Here is a 19,142-nt window from a genome sequence, read left to right as displayed (position 1 = left end):
CAGAGGATAATTGTTTAACAATGTTGTGTTGGTTTCTGCCATCACTTCCACTACATTTACAGGACTGTATATAGATGTGGTGATTTTAAGACATGACCCCAGAACCTCTGACACTTTGCCCGTGAAGATGAAGTCTGCTCTCCTGAAATAAAGAGTCCTGTGAATGTAACAGACGTGATGGGGTGCCAGTTTCCAGGTCCAGGTCCTAAGGAATTGGTTTCTTATTATTTCCTATCTTTTGAGACTCTTGATCCTGGAATCTGTCCAGCATACTGTGAAGCGCAACTTTTGGAGGGTCGCATGTAGAGATGAACTGAGCTTCCCACCCCTCGGACAGCCTGATTTGCCAGTCCATGAGTGAGCAGAGTGGAAGACACAAACTTTCTCTACCAAGGTCTACCCAAATTTCAGATATGGAAGCTTAAAATAAATGTTTTTTTGAAAATTATGATGTTTTAATCTACTAAGTTTTGGTGAAATCTATTGTACAGTAAGATTTGACTGCTAAAGTTCTTTGGTCTCCAGAAGTAGGATCCTACCTTAACAAAAACCTAAAACACATGGCTCTGGATTTGAGGCTAGGTGGTGGGCTGAAGCTGGAAGGACCCTCAGAAGAATTTAAGTGGAAACCTAAAGGACTTCTAAGAGAATAGTGGAGGCATAAGGGACTTTGAAGACTTAAAAGGAGGAAACAATCTCAGACAGACAGAAGTACTGTCGGCACCTAAAGGTCATGCCCTGAAGACTCTTAAACAAAAAGGTTTCAGCGAATCTTAAGGGTGTTGTGCCACAGCCAATGCACAGGAAGCCTAAGGTAGAAAGAGAGACTTGTCTTGATGACATTTATGGTCATGGCTTTTGTGTAATGTGAATCACAAGTGAAAGTCAAACTCACAGTCTTAAGAAAACTGTTCTGTTGTGAGCTTCATCTGTTTGGGATTAAAGGTGAAAAGAGAGTGCAATTAAAAGAGAATTTAGAACCCCAGAATTGCTATAGGCAGGAAGCAGGCTGAGAAAACCCCGCTCCACCTTACTGAAACATATGCATAATTAAGAGGCAAGGATCAGCAGCTCAAAGCCAAGAGCGGTGGATAATCATGCCCAGGGAGCAACAGAGAATCCTAACAAAACAACTGAAGAAATATGCGTGCTTGGATTTCTGAACTGCTAAGACACATGAGCCTCCTAGTTCCTCACTTTTTAAGTGGGAGTGTCTATTGCAGTTACCTATCCTACTCTTTTATATTGGATTTGTAGGGGACAGATAGCTCATCTCTGCAGTCCATAGGTCCTCAGGTGAGAACCATACTTGAGAAAGAGCTTTTGAGGAACCTCACCTAAGAAGCCTCATCCATCCTTCCACCTGATCTAGATGACGTCCAGCCTGAGCCTGAGGCTGGAATGGAATGAGACATTTGGTTTCCCTGGTGGCTCAGACGGTAAAGCATCTGCCTGCAATGTGGGAGACCTGGGTTTGATCCCGGGATCGGGAAGATCCCCTGGAGAAGGAAATGGCAACCCACTCCAGTACTCTTGCCTGGAAAATTCCATGGATGGAGGAGCCTGGTAGGATACAGTCCATGGGGTCGCAAAGAGTTGGACACAACTGAGCGACTTCACTTTACTTCAAAAGGAGATGACTGCATTTTACACAGGGGAAAAAGGCAAACAATTTGTGCCCAGAGGGCAGACTGCAGCAGCTTCAAAGTATGTCCCCCAAATAACCTGGCACTCTTCCCACTGAGAGTTGAGGTCTGTGTCCCCTTGTCCTTGACAACCTAGCCAATACAATGAGGGGGAAGTGACTCTGTGTAACCTTGTCAAATCTAGGCCTTAACAACTTCACATCTCTCCTCTTTCCTGGGGTATACACTGTTAGAACCAAGATATCATGTTGTGAGGTAGCCAAGCAGTACATACAGAGAGGCCCAAGTGGAGACATCTAGAGAGGAACCAAGGCCTCTAGTCATCAGTCCTGATGAATACCAGCCAATAATCGGCACTAAGTAGCCAGTGCTATGACTGAGTGCCTCTTAAGTAGATCCCCCAGCTCTAAGATGAGGTTTTTCAGCTGGTGTCACATGGAGAAAAGACAAGTCTACTGCACCAGACTGTGCCCAAAATGCACACTCCTGAGCCAAATAACTCATGCTCTTGTTTTTAGCCATTAAGCTTCAGGGTAGTTTATTACACAGCAATAGAAAGCTGATAGATCAGGCTTTCACATTCTCAGTTTTATGCTTTTCCTGTTGTAGAAAGATAGCTCCTTCAAATAGAGTTTATTAGAGATAATAAGTTACTGCGGTAGGCGATGGGTCCCAATGATCCCTGCCACTTGGTATTCATGTCCGTCCTTGTGAAATTCCCTCACCTTGAGTATGAACTGCTTCTGGGGACTTGCTTCTAATGAAAGAATATGGAAAAAGTTATGAGAATCCACTTCGGAGGGTAGGTTACAAATACTGTGATATCTGTCTAGCTCACTTTCTCTGTATCTCTTCCTTGTCCACTTGAAGTGAGAAAGTTGCATGCTGTGAGCTGCGTTATGGAACGCTCATGCAGCAATGAACTGGCATGTCCAGTCAACAATCAGCGAGGGCCCGAGGGCTGCCAACAGCCTCCCGTATGTGCTCCGAGAGGCTCCAGAAATTGCAGCCCTGGTGACACCTGCATGAAGGCGTGCGTGAGACCCTAAAGCAAAATGCCTAGCTATTTTACATCTGAATTCCTGACTCACAGAAACTGTAATGTGATAAAGTTTTGGTTTCTTATGTCACTAAGTTCTAGGCCAATTTATTATGTGGCGATAGATAATAACAGAGCTATCAATATTAGTGTCCAATGTAATACATTCATTCAATAAATACTTAAATCCTCATTTTCCATTCATTCGGCATTTACTGAGAGCTTACAATGTACAGGCATCATAAGGTCCTTGCTATTATGGAGCCTACATTTTACTGGGGGATAAAGGCAAAAATGTATTATAAGAAAAAGATTACATAGAGTTAAACCCTATGTTGCAGAAGGAAATGGCCACCCACTCCAGTGTTCTTGCCTGGAGAATCCCAGAGATGGGGGAGCCTGGTGGGCTGCCGTCTATGGGGTCGCACAGAGTCAGACACGACCGAAGCGACTTAGCAGCAGCAGCAGCAAACCCTATGTAGAGAATTACAACAGGATATGTGATGTGAGATTGCTTGAGATCCTCTTGGTCAGCAAGGAGATCAAACCAGTCAATCCTCAACGAAATTCCTGAATATTCATTGAAAGGACTGATACTGAAGCTCCAATAATTTGACCACCTGATGTGAAGAGGTGACTCATTGGAAAAGACCCTGAGGCTGGGAAAGATTGAAGGCAGGAGGAGAAGGTGACAACAGAAGATGAGATTGGATGACATCACTGACTCAATGAAAATGGGTGTGAGCAAACTCCAGGAGACAGTGAAGGACAGAGAAGCCTAGTATGCTTCAGTTCACAGGGTCCTAAAGAGTCAGACGTGACTTAGCACTGGAAAACATGTGGCATGATGGAATATAAAATGATAGTGATATGATAGAACATTATAGGGAATAAAAGATGAATAAAATATATTCTTTATCCTAAAGAGCATTAGCAACCAATAAAAGAGATAGATGGCTAAAGTCCCTAATGGTGTTTTAAAAATGACTTATATAACATGTTTCTGGAGCTTAGTGGAACAGTGATTTAATCAAGGAAATATCTGTTAAACTTTGAAAGTTGTACTGAATTTTGACAAAGGCAGACAACTGGATGGGACTATTTAAACTACCATTTATGTGTCAGTATCTGTGCTAAGTGCTGGATATGCACCATCTCATATACTCCTCACAATATTCCTCAGAAGCAGATACTATTATAATTTCACAGAGGAAAAAATACAGAAACAAAGAGAATAGCCTGTCCAAAATCACTGAGCTGGTAAATGACAAGTCTAAGATTTGGACCCATGTAATCTAACTCTAGAGTCTGTCTGCAGCATCAATACTGCCTCCAAAGTATTTTATATTTCCATACTGTACAAATGCAACATTTGAGATCTGTCGACTGAAAACAAATACACCACATGAGAGTTGTGTGTTAAGCTTTATTTCTGGGAAAATGAGAATAGCCCAGGAGACAGTATTTCAGGTAGCTTTGAAAAACTGCTCCAGAGTTAGGGTGGAAGGTCAGTATATTTCTGATTTTGTTCAAGGGGGGAGTATATGGAATCAAGCACTTATTTTGCAGAAGGTTGCTGCTAGCCTTGGGAAGATTCAACATAAGATAATCATGTATTGGGAATTAAAGTTCTAATAATGGGGAAACTAAGGCTCAGAGTAGTTTTAATTAACTAAACTTTTAAAATAAATCTAAATTGTAGAGAACTTGAATCAAGGTCTAACTCTAAATGTAACTTTTTTTGTTATCCCATGTTTTTCATGAAATATGTCATAAGACCAAAACAGGATAAGAGCAGACTCTTTCAAGCATCAATTAATTAATGGATAACTCAGCAATCATCTGTTAAATAGCTGCTATTTGTGAATCATTTGTTAGGTCCTGGGGATACAGATATAACACAATCCTAGTACTAGAGGTGGAGATGGATAATAAAAGAAGACAGCTACAGACAATACAGTGGGTTCCCTGATAATAATAAGCACTGTGCTTGTGAAACATGGATGTGAGGTACACCAAATCCACACTGTGCATAAGGGCTTTCTGGTGGAGATAATGACTGAGGTGAGACTCAACAGATAAACAGCTTACAGTAGAGAAAGACATGGAAAGTAGGAAAAGGAAGGGACATTAATAAAAAAGACATGCATGAACTGGGCTGATGGCCAGAAGCTTTTGAATGCTAATACTGAGGAGCTTAGTCTAGAAAGCGATGATAAAACTGAACATTAATTAGGGAAGTGACATAATCATATCTGGATTTTAGAAAGATTATCCTAGTAGAAGTAGGGACAACAGACATTAGAGTGATGAAACTGCAGTCAGAGAGGTGAATTTGGAAGGTACTGTAATACAGGCATGAATCAAACGGGACATGCATCAGTGAGAATAAGGATAACAACAGAAACACCTCTGCAGCACTTATAAGTGCAGGTCTGTTCTCAGCATTTTACTTACATTAATCCTTTGGACTTCACACAGACCCTCTGAAATGGATACAATTTTATTATTCCAACTAGGAACATTTAGAAACTAAGGTGGTGGTGTTTAGTTGCTAAGTCAGGTCCGACTCTTTTGTGATCTCATGGACTGTAGCCCGCCAGGCTCCTCTGTCCATGGGATTTCCCAAGCAAAAATACTGGAATGGGTTTCCATTTCTTTCTCCAAGACGGGGTTCCTGACCCAAGAATCAAACCCAAGTCTCCTGCATTGCAGGCGGGTTCTTTACTACTGTAAATTAAGGTAGAGAAAGCTTAAGTAACTTGCACCAGAAAACATTCTAGTATGTAATCTGAGTTGTTTTGATTTCCACTCTGCAACCTTAATATGTATATTATATGAACTTTAAAAAATGGACCACCGTTAGTAATTCTTTTTCCTTTTCATTTAATAATGTAATCGTCCCTACTACAGACGAACTCTATCCTACAAATTAAAATGATGTGCTGACCCTCACACATGAGTGAAACACTAAGCCAACACTGGATTGTAGTTTATTTATGGGAATGAATTGACTTTCACTTGATTCAAGCTTACTGCAGTGTCTGAAACAGGGAGCAAGTATTGTAACTGCTATTTATTTTGAGCAGTAGAAGTTGCATTGGGATTTCACAGTTTGTGGAAAGCAAAGAATTCAGTTTACATATTTTAATGAAAAGGAGAAAGAAAAAAAGAAAAACAAAAATATAGTTCACTGTAATTTCAATTTTATATGAAGCGCTTAACTGATATGTAGTTTATCACTAACTCCTAAACTAGCCATAACTTACAACTTTCTACAATTAATTAAATTAGCTAAAATCCATTTCATACACATATACATCATGAGAGAATATTTTTCAGACGGATAAATATAGCTTCAGAGTAAAATACTTTAATGATAGAGCCATCTATACAGAAGAGAAAGTACAACTCAGAAGATAGCTTGTGATAAAAGTTAGAATACATTCTGATTTAATCTTTCTAAGACCTTTATTTAGCTCCAAGGATTTCAATTTTCTTACCAGAGAAACAATTATAAACCATCATCAGAACCAACTAAGGACTCTCAGATTCAAGAGATTTAATTAATTGAACTACTTTCTTTTCAAATATGAGTATTATTTTAAAAATCTTTTTGTGTCTTTTAAAGAGACTCATATTATCTGTTTTCTCAGGACATGTAATTTCAGCTTCCCATTAAAAATTCCCTGATATCTCAGTTGGTAAAGAATCCACTTGCAGTGCAGAAACCCCAGTTCAATTCCTGGGTCAGGAAGATCCCCTGGAGAAGGGATAGGCTGCCCACTCCAGTATTCATGGGCTTCCCTGGTGGCTCAGCTGGAAAAGAATCCACCTGCAGTGCGGAAGTCCTGGGTTTGATCCCTGGGGTGGGAAGATCCCCTGGAAAGGGGAAAGGCTACCCACTCCAGTATTCTGGCCATGGGGTCGCAAAGGTTCATACATAACTGACTTTCACTTTCACACTTTCATTAAAAATTATAAAATATGTATAAGAGATTACACTAAGTTATATACAAAGTTTAGAAAGGTAGAAGTAATCCACTGATGAATGAACGGATAAACAAAATCTGACACAGAACTAACTTGACCCAAAAAGAGTCTTGTCCAAATAAACCCACTCCAAGTTGAAAATATCCTGTCAAAAATGTATCTAATGGACCTAACTTACTGAACACTGCGGCTTTTAGCCCAATCTACTTTAAACGTGCTCAGAACTCACACATTAACCTTTAGTTGGGCAAAGCCATCTAACACAAAGCCTGTTCTATAAAGTATAGAATATCTCAAGTAATTTACAGAATACTGCACTGAACGTGAAAGTAGAGTGACTGTATGGGTGCAGAATGACTGAGCTGTATCGGTTGTTCACCCTGACTGTGTGGCTGAGTGAGAGCTGCAGTTCACTGCTGTTGCCCAGCATTTCAAGAGAAAGGCACCACATATACTAGCCAGGGAAAAGATCAAAATTCAAAGTATGGTTCTATTGAATATATATCACTTTTGCACCATCCTAAAGTGTAAACCATCTTAAGTTAGGGACCATTTTCACATATGTACAATGGAAAATTTTTCAGCATTCAAAAGAAAGGAAATATACATGCTACAAAATGGATGAACCTGAGGATAATATGCTTAGTGATACAAACCAGTCAAATAATGCTTGATTCCACTTATATGAAGCACCTAGAATATTTAACTTCATAGGGAGAGAAAGTAGAATGGTGGCTGCTGGAGGCTGGTGGTGAGGGAACGAGAAGGTATTTAGTGGGTAGTGTTTCCATTCCATTTTGTAAAATGGAAAAGAGTTCTGGAGATTGGTTGCACAACCCTGTGAATGTGCTTAACTTTAATGAATGGTACACTTAAGATGGTTAAAATGATAAATTATATATGTATATTGCCACAATTAAAAAAACTTCATTAGAAAATGTGCAAAAGGAAAAGAAGAAACCAATTTCCTCCCTGAGTCTATGGCAGCATTGTGTGCTTGATAATTTGTTACTCACATTGAGTTCATTAAATACAGGGACCATGCCCTATGCATTTTCTCCTATCTCCAGGACCCGGCATGGTATAGAGAGTCCATGGCAGAGGGTCAATAAACATTTGCAGAATGTTCTTTATATACCATTCAATAACAATTTGAAGTTAAGAGTTCATTTTAGGGCTTGGATCCTGACATTATTAGCACAAAAATTTAACTAAATGAAGAATTACCAAAAATAAATAAAGAAGACAAGCAAGGAAATACACAAAGTGGGCAATTTGTGAAACACAGAGCTGTTGTGATGATAGTACTGTTGCTGTTCAGTTGCAAAGTCGTGTTCAGGTCTTTGTGACCCCACAATTGCAGTATGCCAGTCTTCCCTGTCCTTCACTATATCCTGGAATTTAGTCAAACTCCTGTCCGTTGATTCAGTGAAGCCATTGAACCATCTCATCCTCTGTCTTCCCCTTCTCCTCCTGCTTCAGTCTTCCCCAGCATCAGGTTCTTTTCCAATGAGTCGGCTCTTCACATCAGGTGGCCAACGTACTGGAGCTTCAGCTTCAGCATCAGTCTTTCCAATGACTATTCAGGGTTGATTTACTTTAGGATTGACTGGTTTGATCTCCTTGCAGTCTAAGGGACTCTCAAGAGTCTTCACTAGCACTACAATTAGAAAGCATCAATTATTCAGTGTTCAGTCTCCTTTATGGTCCAACTCTCACATCCATACATGACTAACTCACACATCCATACATGACTAACTCACACATCCATACGTGACTATTGGAAAAACCACAGCTTTGACTAGATGGACCTTCCTTGGCAAACTGATGTCTTTGCTTTTTAATACACTGTCTAGGTTTGCCATGGCTTTTCTTCCAAGGAACAAGAATCTTTTAATTTTGTAGCTGCAGTCACCATCCACAGTGATTCCAGAGCCCAAGAAAATAAAATATGTCACAGTTTCCATTTTTTCCCCTTCTATTTGCCATGAAGTGATGGGACTGAATGTCATGATCTTCATTTACTCAGTGTTGAGTTTTATACCAGCTTTTTCACTCTCCTCTTTCACTCTCATCAAGGGGCTCTTCAGCTCCTCTTCACTTTCTTCCTTTAGCGTGGTACCATCTACATATCTGAGGTTATTGATATTTCCCCTGGCAATCTTGATTCCAGCTTGTGAGTCATCCAGCCTGGCATTTCGCATGATGTACTTCGCAGGTAAGTTAAATAAGCAGGGTGACAATATACAGCCTTGTCATATTCCTTTCTCAATTTTGAACCAGTTTGTTGTTTCATGTCCTGTTCTAACTGTTGCTTCTTGACCTGCATACAGGTTTCTCAGGAGCAGGTAAGGTGGTCTGGTATTCCTGTCTCTTTAAGAACTTTGCAGTTTGTTGTGATCCACATAGTCAAAAGCTTTAGCACAGTCAGTGAAGCTGATACTTTTCTGGAATTCCCTCACTTTTTCTATGATCCAATGATGATTTAGTCACTAAGTTGTGTCCGACTCTTGCAACCCCATGGACTGTAGCCCGCCAGGCTCCTCTGTCCATGGGATTCTCCAGGCAAGAATACTGGAGTGGGTTGCCATTTCCTCCCTCGAGGGAATCTCCCCAACCCAGAAATCAAACCTGGGTCTCCTGCACTGCAGGCAGATTCTTCACAGACTAAGCTACCAAGGAAGTATTTTAGGTTGAACAAACACCCCCAAAGAATGGACCTGGTGTGACTCATCCACGCATGCTAAGCGTGTTTCAGTCATGTCCGACTCTTTGTAACCTTATGGACTGTAGCCTGTCAGGCTCCTCTGTCCAAGGGATTCTCCAGGCAAGAATACTGGAGTGGGTTGCCATGTCCTTCTCCAGGGTATCTTCTCAACCCAGCAATCAAACCCACCTCTCTTACGTCTCCTGCATTGGCAGGTGGGTTCTTTACCATTTGCCCCACCTGTGACTCAAATGTTTTGGAGTGGGTAGCCTTTCTCTTCTCCAGGGTATCTTCCCAATCCAAGGATGGAACTCAGGTCTCCCGTATTGCGGGCAGATTCTTCACCAGCTGAGCCACAAGGGAAGTCCAAGAATACTGGAGTGGGTAGCCTGTCACTTTTCCAGCAGATCTTCCTGACCCAGGAACTGAATTGGGGTCTCCTGCATTGCAGGCGGATTCTTTACCAACTGAGCTATGAGGGAAGCCCATCCAATGGATGTTGGCAATTTGATCTCTGGTTCCTCTGCCTTTTCTAAATCTAGCTTGTACATCTGGAATATCTCGGTTCACATACTGTTGAAGCCTAGCTTGAAGAATTTTGAGTATTACCTTGCTGGCATGTGAAATGAGCACAATTATATGATAGTTTGAGCATTCTTTGGCATTGCCTTTCTTTGGGATTGAAATGAAAACTAACCTTTTTGAGTCCTGTGGCCACTACTGAGTTTTCCAAATTTGCTGCCATATGAGTGCAGTGCTTCAAACAGCATCATCTTTTAGGTTTTGAAATAGCTCAGCTGGAATTCCATCACCTCCACTAGCTTTGTTTGTAGTGATGCTTCCTAAGGCCCACTTGACTTCACACTCCAGGATTTCTGGCTTTAGGTGAGCGATCCCACCATCGTGGTTATCCCGGTCATTAAGCTGTTTTTTGTACAGTTCTTCTGTGTCTTCTTGCCACCTCTCCTTAATCTCTTCTTCTTCTGTTAGGTCCACACCATTTCTGTCCTTCATTGAGCCCATCTTTGCATGAAATGTTCCTTTGGTATCTCCAAGTTTCTTGAAGAGCTCTCTAGTCTTTCCCATTCTGTTGTTTTCCTCTATTTCTTTGCATTGATCACTTAGGAAGTCTTTCTTATCTCTCCTTGCTATTCTTCGGAACTCTGTATTCAGTTGGGCATATCTTTCCTCTTTTCCTTTACATTTCGCTTCTCTTCTTTTCTCAGCTATTTGTAAGGCCTCCTCAGATAACCATTTTGTCTTTTTGCATTTCTTTTTCTTGGGGATGGTTTTGTATGGCATACCAAAATCATTTTAAAGGCACCTTGAGGAAAGAACTGATGATAAAAAATGGCTATTGGTGGAGAACGATAAACTCTATTCAAAATGTACATACATTTTAAAACAAATGTTTAAAATCTGTCATTCCATTATGTAACAATATCCCCAGCATGGCATACACATACACTTGCAAGTATTAAAAATATTTATAATGAAGTTTTGGGAAAGATGATTAAGCTTATCTTCAAGGATGTTCAGTACATACAGTGATAGCCTAAATTTTTTTTCATCTAATAAAATCTAATAAAAGCAGATCAAATGTATATTTACTTCTGTGAAATTTATTTCAAAATAATGTTCAAAAAAACTCTATGCTTTTACATTTGTTAAGATTTTATGATTTCATGGATTCTTTCTGTATTGTTTCCTGTGATAAATTCATTTAGGCCAGGTCATGTTGGTGTAAGTAAATATATGTATATTTTCTTGATAAGGTGTCTATTCAAATCTTTTTTCTCATTTATAAAATTGGGATGTTTGTCTTTCCAATTTGAATTGATTTCTTTTTAATATTTCCATACATATACATATTCTTTGGTTGGGTGTATGTCTTGCACATCTTTCTCCTAGTCTGTGGCTTACATTTCATTTTCTTAACAGTGTGATCAATTTGGGGATAATTTTTTTATATGTTTGGAGGTACAGGTGTATGCATTATTATTATTAGGGTTTTGGCTATTTAATTGTTCTACTACCATTTGTTAAAGAGATTTTCATTTCTTCATTTAATTGCCCTAGGATATTTGGTGAAAATCAATTGATTATTTATCTCTGAGTCTATTTTTGAACTCCTTATTCCATTTTACTGAGCTATATATCTATCTTTATACCATTAGCACACTGCCTTGAGTATGATATCTTAATTAGTCTTCAAATCATGAAAAGTAAGATCTTCCACTTTGCTCTTTGTTTTCAAAATTGTGTAGGCTACACCAGGTCTTTTGCATTTTATTTGAAACAAATTCTCCATCACTAAAAAAAAAGTTCTACACAGGTTATTTTTAAATTTTTTTAATTGTGTCTGTGTGGCATCTCAGGATCAGTCTGGAAAAGACTAACATCTTAACAACACTGAGTAACCTGACGTGTGACCACAGTATACCTTTCAGGGCATGTTTCCCTTTGTTTAGGTCTTTTTAAGTTTCACTCACCAGTGTTTTGTAGTTTTCACTGTGCATAGAAGCTTTACACATCTTTTGTCAGTTTTATCCTGATACGTCATCTTCCTGATATTATTACAAATGATACTTTTACATTTCAATTTTCAATAGTTTTTTTTTCCAGGATACACACTACATTTTTAATACATTTACTGAAACTCTCTTCCTAGCCTTTTAGATAGCTTTCAGATTTCTTAAGATCTTGAGAGTAGCTGACCATAAGCTCTGCAAAAAACAGACAGCTGTCCTTCTTCCCTTCCAGTGTGCATGCCTTCTATTTCCTTTTCTTAACATGGTGCACTAGGTAGGGCCTTCAATATAATGCTGAAACCAGTGAGACAGGACCTCAATATCCTATGCCCAGTCTTCAGAGAAAAACATTCAGTCTTTTACTCCTATATTAGCTATAGTCTGTTCATAGATGCCTTTTCTCTGGTTAAGAAGGTTCACCTAGAATTCAGGTTGTCATGACTGGATGCTGAATTTTGTCAAATGCCTTTTCTGCATCTATTAATAATGATTTCTAAAATTAGTTATTAAAATGGTAAATAATATTGATTTTTCATTAATTCAAATTTAAGATAAACTCCACTTGGTTATTCATTATTTTGAATTCAATTTGCTAATATCGTGGTGACAATTTTAGTATCTATATTCATGAAGGAACTCAGTCTGTAGATTTCTTTTATTATGATGTCTTTGTTAGGTTTTATTATCAGGTAATGCTAGTCTCACAAAAAAGCAGGGAAGTATTCCTGCCTCTTCTATTTTCTAAAATAGTTTACAGAATTGATATTATTTCTTCCTTATATTTTTGTTAGACTTCACCAGTGAATTCTAGGTGCTCTCTTTGTGGAAAGGTTTTTAATAACAAATTCAACTTCCTTAATAGATACATAAGTTACCTATTTCTTCTTGACTGAGCTTTGGTAATTAGTAATTTTCAAGGAATTTCTACATTTCATCTAAGTTCATCTAAGTATATTCTACTATGGCAAATGAAGGTTTTAAGTTAGGGATGGGGTGTATGAAGGCCCCTTTGTTCTTACATAGATCAACAGGAACTGATTTCCATTTATTAATAAAAGTACATATAATTAATTTTTGATTATAAGTAAAGCTAGAAATGAGGAGGTGGGGGAATTCTATGCTAATATTTGGTAGGCCTTTGGAGATAAGTATGTGGAGTTCATTCTTCACAAAGCTAATCACTGCCTCTCAGAACAAAGACTACCATTTAGCCGCATGGTTAAATTAACAAAACATTCAATGAGGGATGAAACAGAAAGAACACTGAACTAGGAAACAACATCAGGACTGCAGTATGGGCTCTGACGCTTCACCAGCTTAGCAACCCCTTTCAGCTTTGGTTTCCTAACAGAAATAAAAGGGAGATGACAAGGGTAGAAAATCAGATGAGGGCACACAAGGGCTCCATAACTGGCAGTGTTACATGAAACATAAGCTACCATTTTATTCTAATGGACAAATGCAAATTATTCAACATGAATATTTATCATTGGGTAAAATAGCTTGGGTATGACTTTTCTTGGAACTTATTTGTGTGAAGGTAGGTAAATTTGAAAAGGCGGGCCTTTAAGAAAAGATGAGGTCTCCAACCATTTAATAAGAACCATTTTATCTTTTCTTTTCCCCCAAAGCCTGGAAGATGGATAACGGAGCTTGCACAGATGGTAACAGAGTGGTGTGGGGATGGTGCTGCTGCCCTTTCTGACGAGACGTCTACAAGGCAGCATTTCTGAAACCTCCGCAGGCAGCAGGCTCACCCAAGGGTCTGACAAAACACAGAGCGCAGGGCGACACGTTCAGAATTTAGGATCAATTAGTCGGGGGTGGGTCCTGAGAATCTGTGATTTTACCAAGTTCTCAGATGATACCAATGTCATTGTCTGGAGACCGTACTTTGAGAGACACTGCTTAAAGAAGACCGTGGCAGAGAAAGGAGTGAAAGGAAGAACATGTCGAACAGAGGAGCTCGTAACTCTTAGAGGAGATATTAATAAAGTTTGTGTGTGTGTGTGTGCGCGTGTGTGTGTGTGCGCGCGCGCGTGTGCGTGTGCACATGTGTATTTTTTTAAAGTGTAGCTCTTTCCTTCAAGTTTTAAAAGTGTCACTAATTTGATAAAAGGTTAAACACCAGTTGTCTGGAACCTTAATGAGTCAAGATCTATTAGCAATTTTGCTGTACTATTGAGTGACTCCTTGCTTTAAAAAATTTAAAAGCTTTAGTGTTACCACCTAATACGTTATGACAGACTGAAATATACAGGAAATACCTACACTGCCTTTAAAGAGATACTATTAAAACAATCTTTTTTTAAAACAACACAATCTATTAATTTCTGCAAAATGGTAATTCACGTAGTGATTATTTAGCAAGAAAGATGAGGTAATTGAGTGGTGTATCTTCCCGACTTTTGCTTATCTTCTAAATTATGATTAAAAGCCTATGTCCTAATATATAAAGGAAGAATAACAATATTTTACAATATCATGTCCTAACAAGCATATTATAAGTACAGTGATTTTTTACAAAAAAGTTTCAATAGATCACCAGAAATGTGTCAAGGAAAAAAATGTCATAATTCTCCCTAGGAAAAGTCTTACTCCAATCATTTCAGACACTGTAAAGAAAATGTCAAGTACTGAAATATTTCCTAAATTACATTAAGTAATATCACATAATTCAGAACCTGTCACATTCAAATGTAATAAAACATTAAATTTTTATCCTGAAATAAATGGGACAGTACTAGATTCAAATTTTTGGTAAAATGCATTAGAAAGTAAATGTCAGAAACTGTTTTACTGATCTTATCCCAGTGAAAGTCAGCCTTGTCTTATTTGAGCTTTACCAAACACCCTGAAATATTTCCAAAGATACTATCTGTGATATAATTTACATGTGCTTCACAAAGCACATTATTTATCCTTAGAAAGAATTTTAACAAATTCACTTTCAGGCAAATTATACAAATATTTAAAAAATGGTCACATTTTAGAGGCTATATTTCTTAAGTCAAAGTGTAATGTAGAACACAATAATTAACAATGAGATTTCACATATCTTACATAAACATAGTTTTAAGAAATAAGTCATCAGATCCTACATCAAGTAGAGAAACACTTAGCAGAGTTTAATGGGCTGAGGTAAAGATGAAATGTTATAAACTATTAGTAATCTAGAACCCTTCCCTAAAATATCATTCTTTGGTCTTATTCAAGGAACATGTTTCATATAACAAAACCATTTAGTTTTTTTGCTATCTTTCAATAAGATCTATTGTAAACCATATTACATTACAGTCATAAAAATAATCTATCCATTTCTTCAAATGTGTATGTCAAAGATTACCCAAATGGTTAACAGCAGAAACAAAACAAGAAATCACATTTGTCATTACCTTTCATATTTTTCATTAATATCACATAGAATCCTCAAGCACTTTATCCATGGTAACAATTTAACTTTCACAACAATCAAATGATGTGGGTCCCTTTATTATTCTCATCTGACATATGAGAAAGTTTAGAGAGGTTTAAGTGACCTGTCCAAAGTCACACAGCTATTAACTGGCAGAAAAGAATGAAACAGGCAGACCTATTCTGTAAGCCACATTCCTAGCTTCTTTATTACATTATATTTACATGAAAATATTCTTGTTTCCTATAACATTTAATCCAAACTCTTCTCTTTGGCTTTAAAGCCCTCAGAAATCTGATGCAACCTTAGTTTTACTACACTTCGCTGTATACCAGATCCACTGGGCTTACTGTTCTCTTCTGCCAAGCCATGTTCTTCCAGCATCACCAGCCTCCTCTCACTCTCGATGCAGCTCTAACTGTCTGTACCATACGTTTTACCCATATACAACAGGTAGTTGGATTTAAAGATATACACTCTCATGAGTATTTATCTTTTCACAAGTAAATTTAAATTAATTTACATTTATAATGACAACCAGACCTGTCTAGATTCAAATCCTGACTGTGTAAATTACTCATTGTGTGACTGGTTAAATGATTTAACGCTCCTCTGCCCCAGGTTCCTCACAGTAAATGGGGATAACATAGCACCATCTCGTACTGTTAATGTGGTGATTAAATGAGTTAATTAATGTAATTTTAAAGTTCCTAGAACACTTTACCACTGGCTACTTCACTGTGTCATGAAGCTTTCATGATTGATAATATATCTACTTTAAATTGGAAACAAATTAGTTACAATTTGTCATCCAGTACAGTACTACACCACTCCGACAACCACAAATGATTAACAGAGATAGAAATCTACACACAAAAAAACACAATGCAAAGCTGAGACTCTTTTTTCCAGGGTAAAGAAAAGAGGAACATACAGTTGCTACGTCTTTTTTTTTAATTTTAAAAAAAATTTATTTATTGATTTCTTATGTTGAATTTTTTGGGCCATACTCTGTGACACGCAAGATCTTAGTTAGGATCAAACTTGCCCCCATTTCAGTAGAAGCGGGGAATTGTATGTAACCACTGGATCTCCAAGAAAGCCCCTGGAATAGATCTTTTTGTATATGTGAACAAAGAATGTTAAGATGGGCTGAAAGTTTCTATCCCCCCAAAATATGTATGTTGAAACGCTGAACCCTGCTGTCATGATCCTGAAGCTAAGGTCTGGGGGAGGTAATTAGGCCACACAGGTGAGGTCTGGGGGAGGTAATTAGGTCCTAAGAGTGGAGCCTTTATGATGGAATTGGCCTCAGAAGGAGAGACAGGAGAGAGTTTGCATTTTCTCTTATTTCTCTATACCCTGTGAGGGCATAGCAAGAAGACAGCCATCAGCAAATTAGAAAGCAGGTCTCACCGGACACCAGATCTAGCAGTAACTCAGTCTTCAACTTTCCAGCCTCCAGAATTGTGAGAAATAAATACTTGTTGCTTAAGTCATTCATTCTATGTTAATTTGTTATAGAAGCCTGAATTAAAACAGAAATCTTTTTATGTTAGGGAGTAAGATACAGGCAGTTCTAGGAAGCCTATCTTTTATTTTCAGAGAAGACTTTCACGTTGATTATCAGTTTCTCTATATTGAGGGTAAACAGCAGGAAAAAAAAAAAACATTTTTTCTTTCTAAATTCCTACAGAGCCCTAGTAAAATCTCCAAATGCTAGGTTCTGCAAAGTCTATATTCTCCAAATTAGCTAAAGTGAATCTACATAAGATACTCTGAATGCTTTGTTTTTATCCAATAGATACGAAATAACATGGATTTTAATGTCATTTATAATAGTCCAATTACTTAGCAAGGGATGTGTTGATTTCCTTTTCCTCTGCTTAAGATGGAAGTATCCTTCCCTTACTTGCAGTACACATATTACAGATGGAGCAGAATCCCTCCCCAGATTCTGGGAGATGCATTTGGCTGAAGCCCCAGCCAGTGAGACCTTTGCACACAGAACTACTAAAGGACCAGGCATAAAACACAAGCCATTCAGTTTGAAGCAAAGTTAATCCCAAGATTTTTGCTTGAGTTGCCAAGAAACAGGTATTCTTTCTCTCAGACTTAGAAAACATAAGACTTGAACTCCTGGGAGACCACCATGTGTAGACGACCCACCCAAAAGTGAAGTTGTTATGGAAGATGCATACATACACATACACAGAGACAGACAGACAGAGAGACACACACTCACACACACACACACTATGACTAGAGAGGTGGATAAATAACACAAGCTGAGATCCTAATGACAATTTTAAGCTACATCAAGCTGATTTAATGCAGCTACCCTTGGATCCTTCAGTTAAACAGCCAATTAATTCTATGTGGCTTAAGCTACTTTACTCTAGAGAAGGGAAAAGCCACCCACTCCAGTATCCTGGCCTGGAGAATCCCATGGACTGTATAGTCCATGGGGCCACAGAGTTGGACATGACTGAGCGATTTTCATACTAAGCTAGTTTAAGTTGGATTTTCTGTTACTGTAAATTGTAAGACTTCTAATAAAGGTATATAAGATGGAGGAGTCACTTACATTAATGAAAATAAAACACACATATTTAATACTGGCTTACCTTTTGGTTTAATAAAGCACTTGCCAATTTTTGTACTTCTGAACTCAATAAGGTGGTTCCTCTGATGACTTTGCTGAGAGCAGCAAGAGACTGATGGACACTCTGTACTAAGCGGATGGCATTGAATTGTTCAAGAATGATGAAGGATAATATTGGAGATCCTTGTCGATCATTAGGAGGCAACAATTTCTGATGAATCAGGTTTGAATTCTAAAAGAAAATGTATCATGTAATATTTGCTGAAAAGTAACACAAATATATCAAAACATTCAAAAGTTATTTAAACCTTTTGTTGGTATACTTGTTTTGAAATACTCTCTTATGAATGGCCAAATTTATCAAACCCGTAAATACATGGGAAAAGAATTCTGGACTTCACACACTTCAATGGGGTGACAGTGGGAACTGAGAACGGGAACGCGGCAGTCGATACGGCTGGCAAGTCTAAGAACGGCACGCTGTGAGCCAGTGCAGAGAGAGTAGCACAGCTAAACCCCCACTCGATCGCTACAAGGAACGCAGAAGGAATCACGGCCTTGAGAACTATGTGAGCAAATATTCATTTCAGTTTGAAAATTACCTGCATGTAAACTTTAAAAAGTACATTAAAGATCTTGTACCAGTGAATATTATATCTTAGTGTTCATTTCTACATCTAGACTTTAAGAGAGGCTCTGATACGCGGAACTTGGGTCTTCTCAAATTAAGAAAAATCAAGGAATCTCAGCCATTTCCAAACAGTCTACACAGTTAAGAGGAAAAAAAAAATCACCTTCATTAGTATTCTAAATGTCAAAAACTCTCAAAGAGACAACACTGGGAAGTCTGCACTCTTGCCTACCATCCATTTTCCTAATTTCCTCTATAGAGTCTGCTTACAATCCTAATGAGGGGGCCCCTCTTCTTGTTCCAGTGGTTGTCACCTTCCCATATCCCATGAGAGCACTGCCTGCTTTTCATGTTGTTGGTATGATGATTTAATATCATAATATGAAGATCTAGCCATTACATAAATAATTATGAAATAAATTTTACTGGCATGAAGTCATTCCTGAAAATAGATTCAGGCTATGAGTTCAAATTTAGGAATTTTATTTGTATTAATACTACATTTAAAATACTAAAGCTGTTGGAATCACTTTTGATAGACATAAAAATGTACATAAATGTACCCATAAAAGTAC

At 38.2% G+C, this 19,142-nt stretch overlaps 1 protein-coding gene across 3 annotated transcripts in view; it reads right to left on the bottom strand.

Moving 5' to 3' along the window:
- Positions 1 to 19,142, bottom strand: part of DYNC2H1 (dynein cytoplasmic 2 heavy chain 1) — a 385,810-nt gene that overhangs the window by 58,768 nt on the left and 307,900 nt on the right. For all 3 annotated transcript variants that reach the window (XM_070473685.1, XM_070473686.1, XM_020900373.2), the window contains one exon: positions 17,959 to 18,168. In XM_070473685.1, coding sequence (XP_070329786.1) covers positions 17,959 to 18,168 — 210 coding nt within the window. The remainder of the gene's footprint in view (positions 1 to 17,958; positions 18,169 to 19,142) is intronic.

Source organism: Odocoileus virginianus, chromosome 10, assembly GCF_023699985.2.
Source record: "Odocoileus virginianus isolate 20LAN1187 ecotype Illinois chromosome 10, Ovbor_1.2, whole genome shotgun sequence".
NCBI classification, from domain to species: Eukaryota; Metazoa; Chordata; class Mammalia; order Artiodactyla; family Cervidae; genus Odocoileus; species Odocoileus virginianus.
This window is presented reverse-complemented; position numbering and strand designations above follow the sequence as displayed.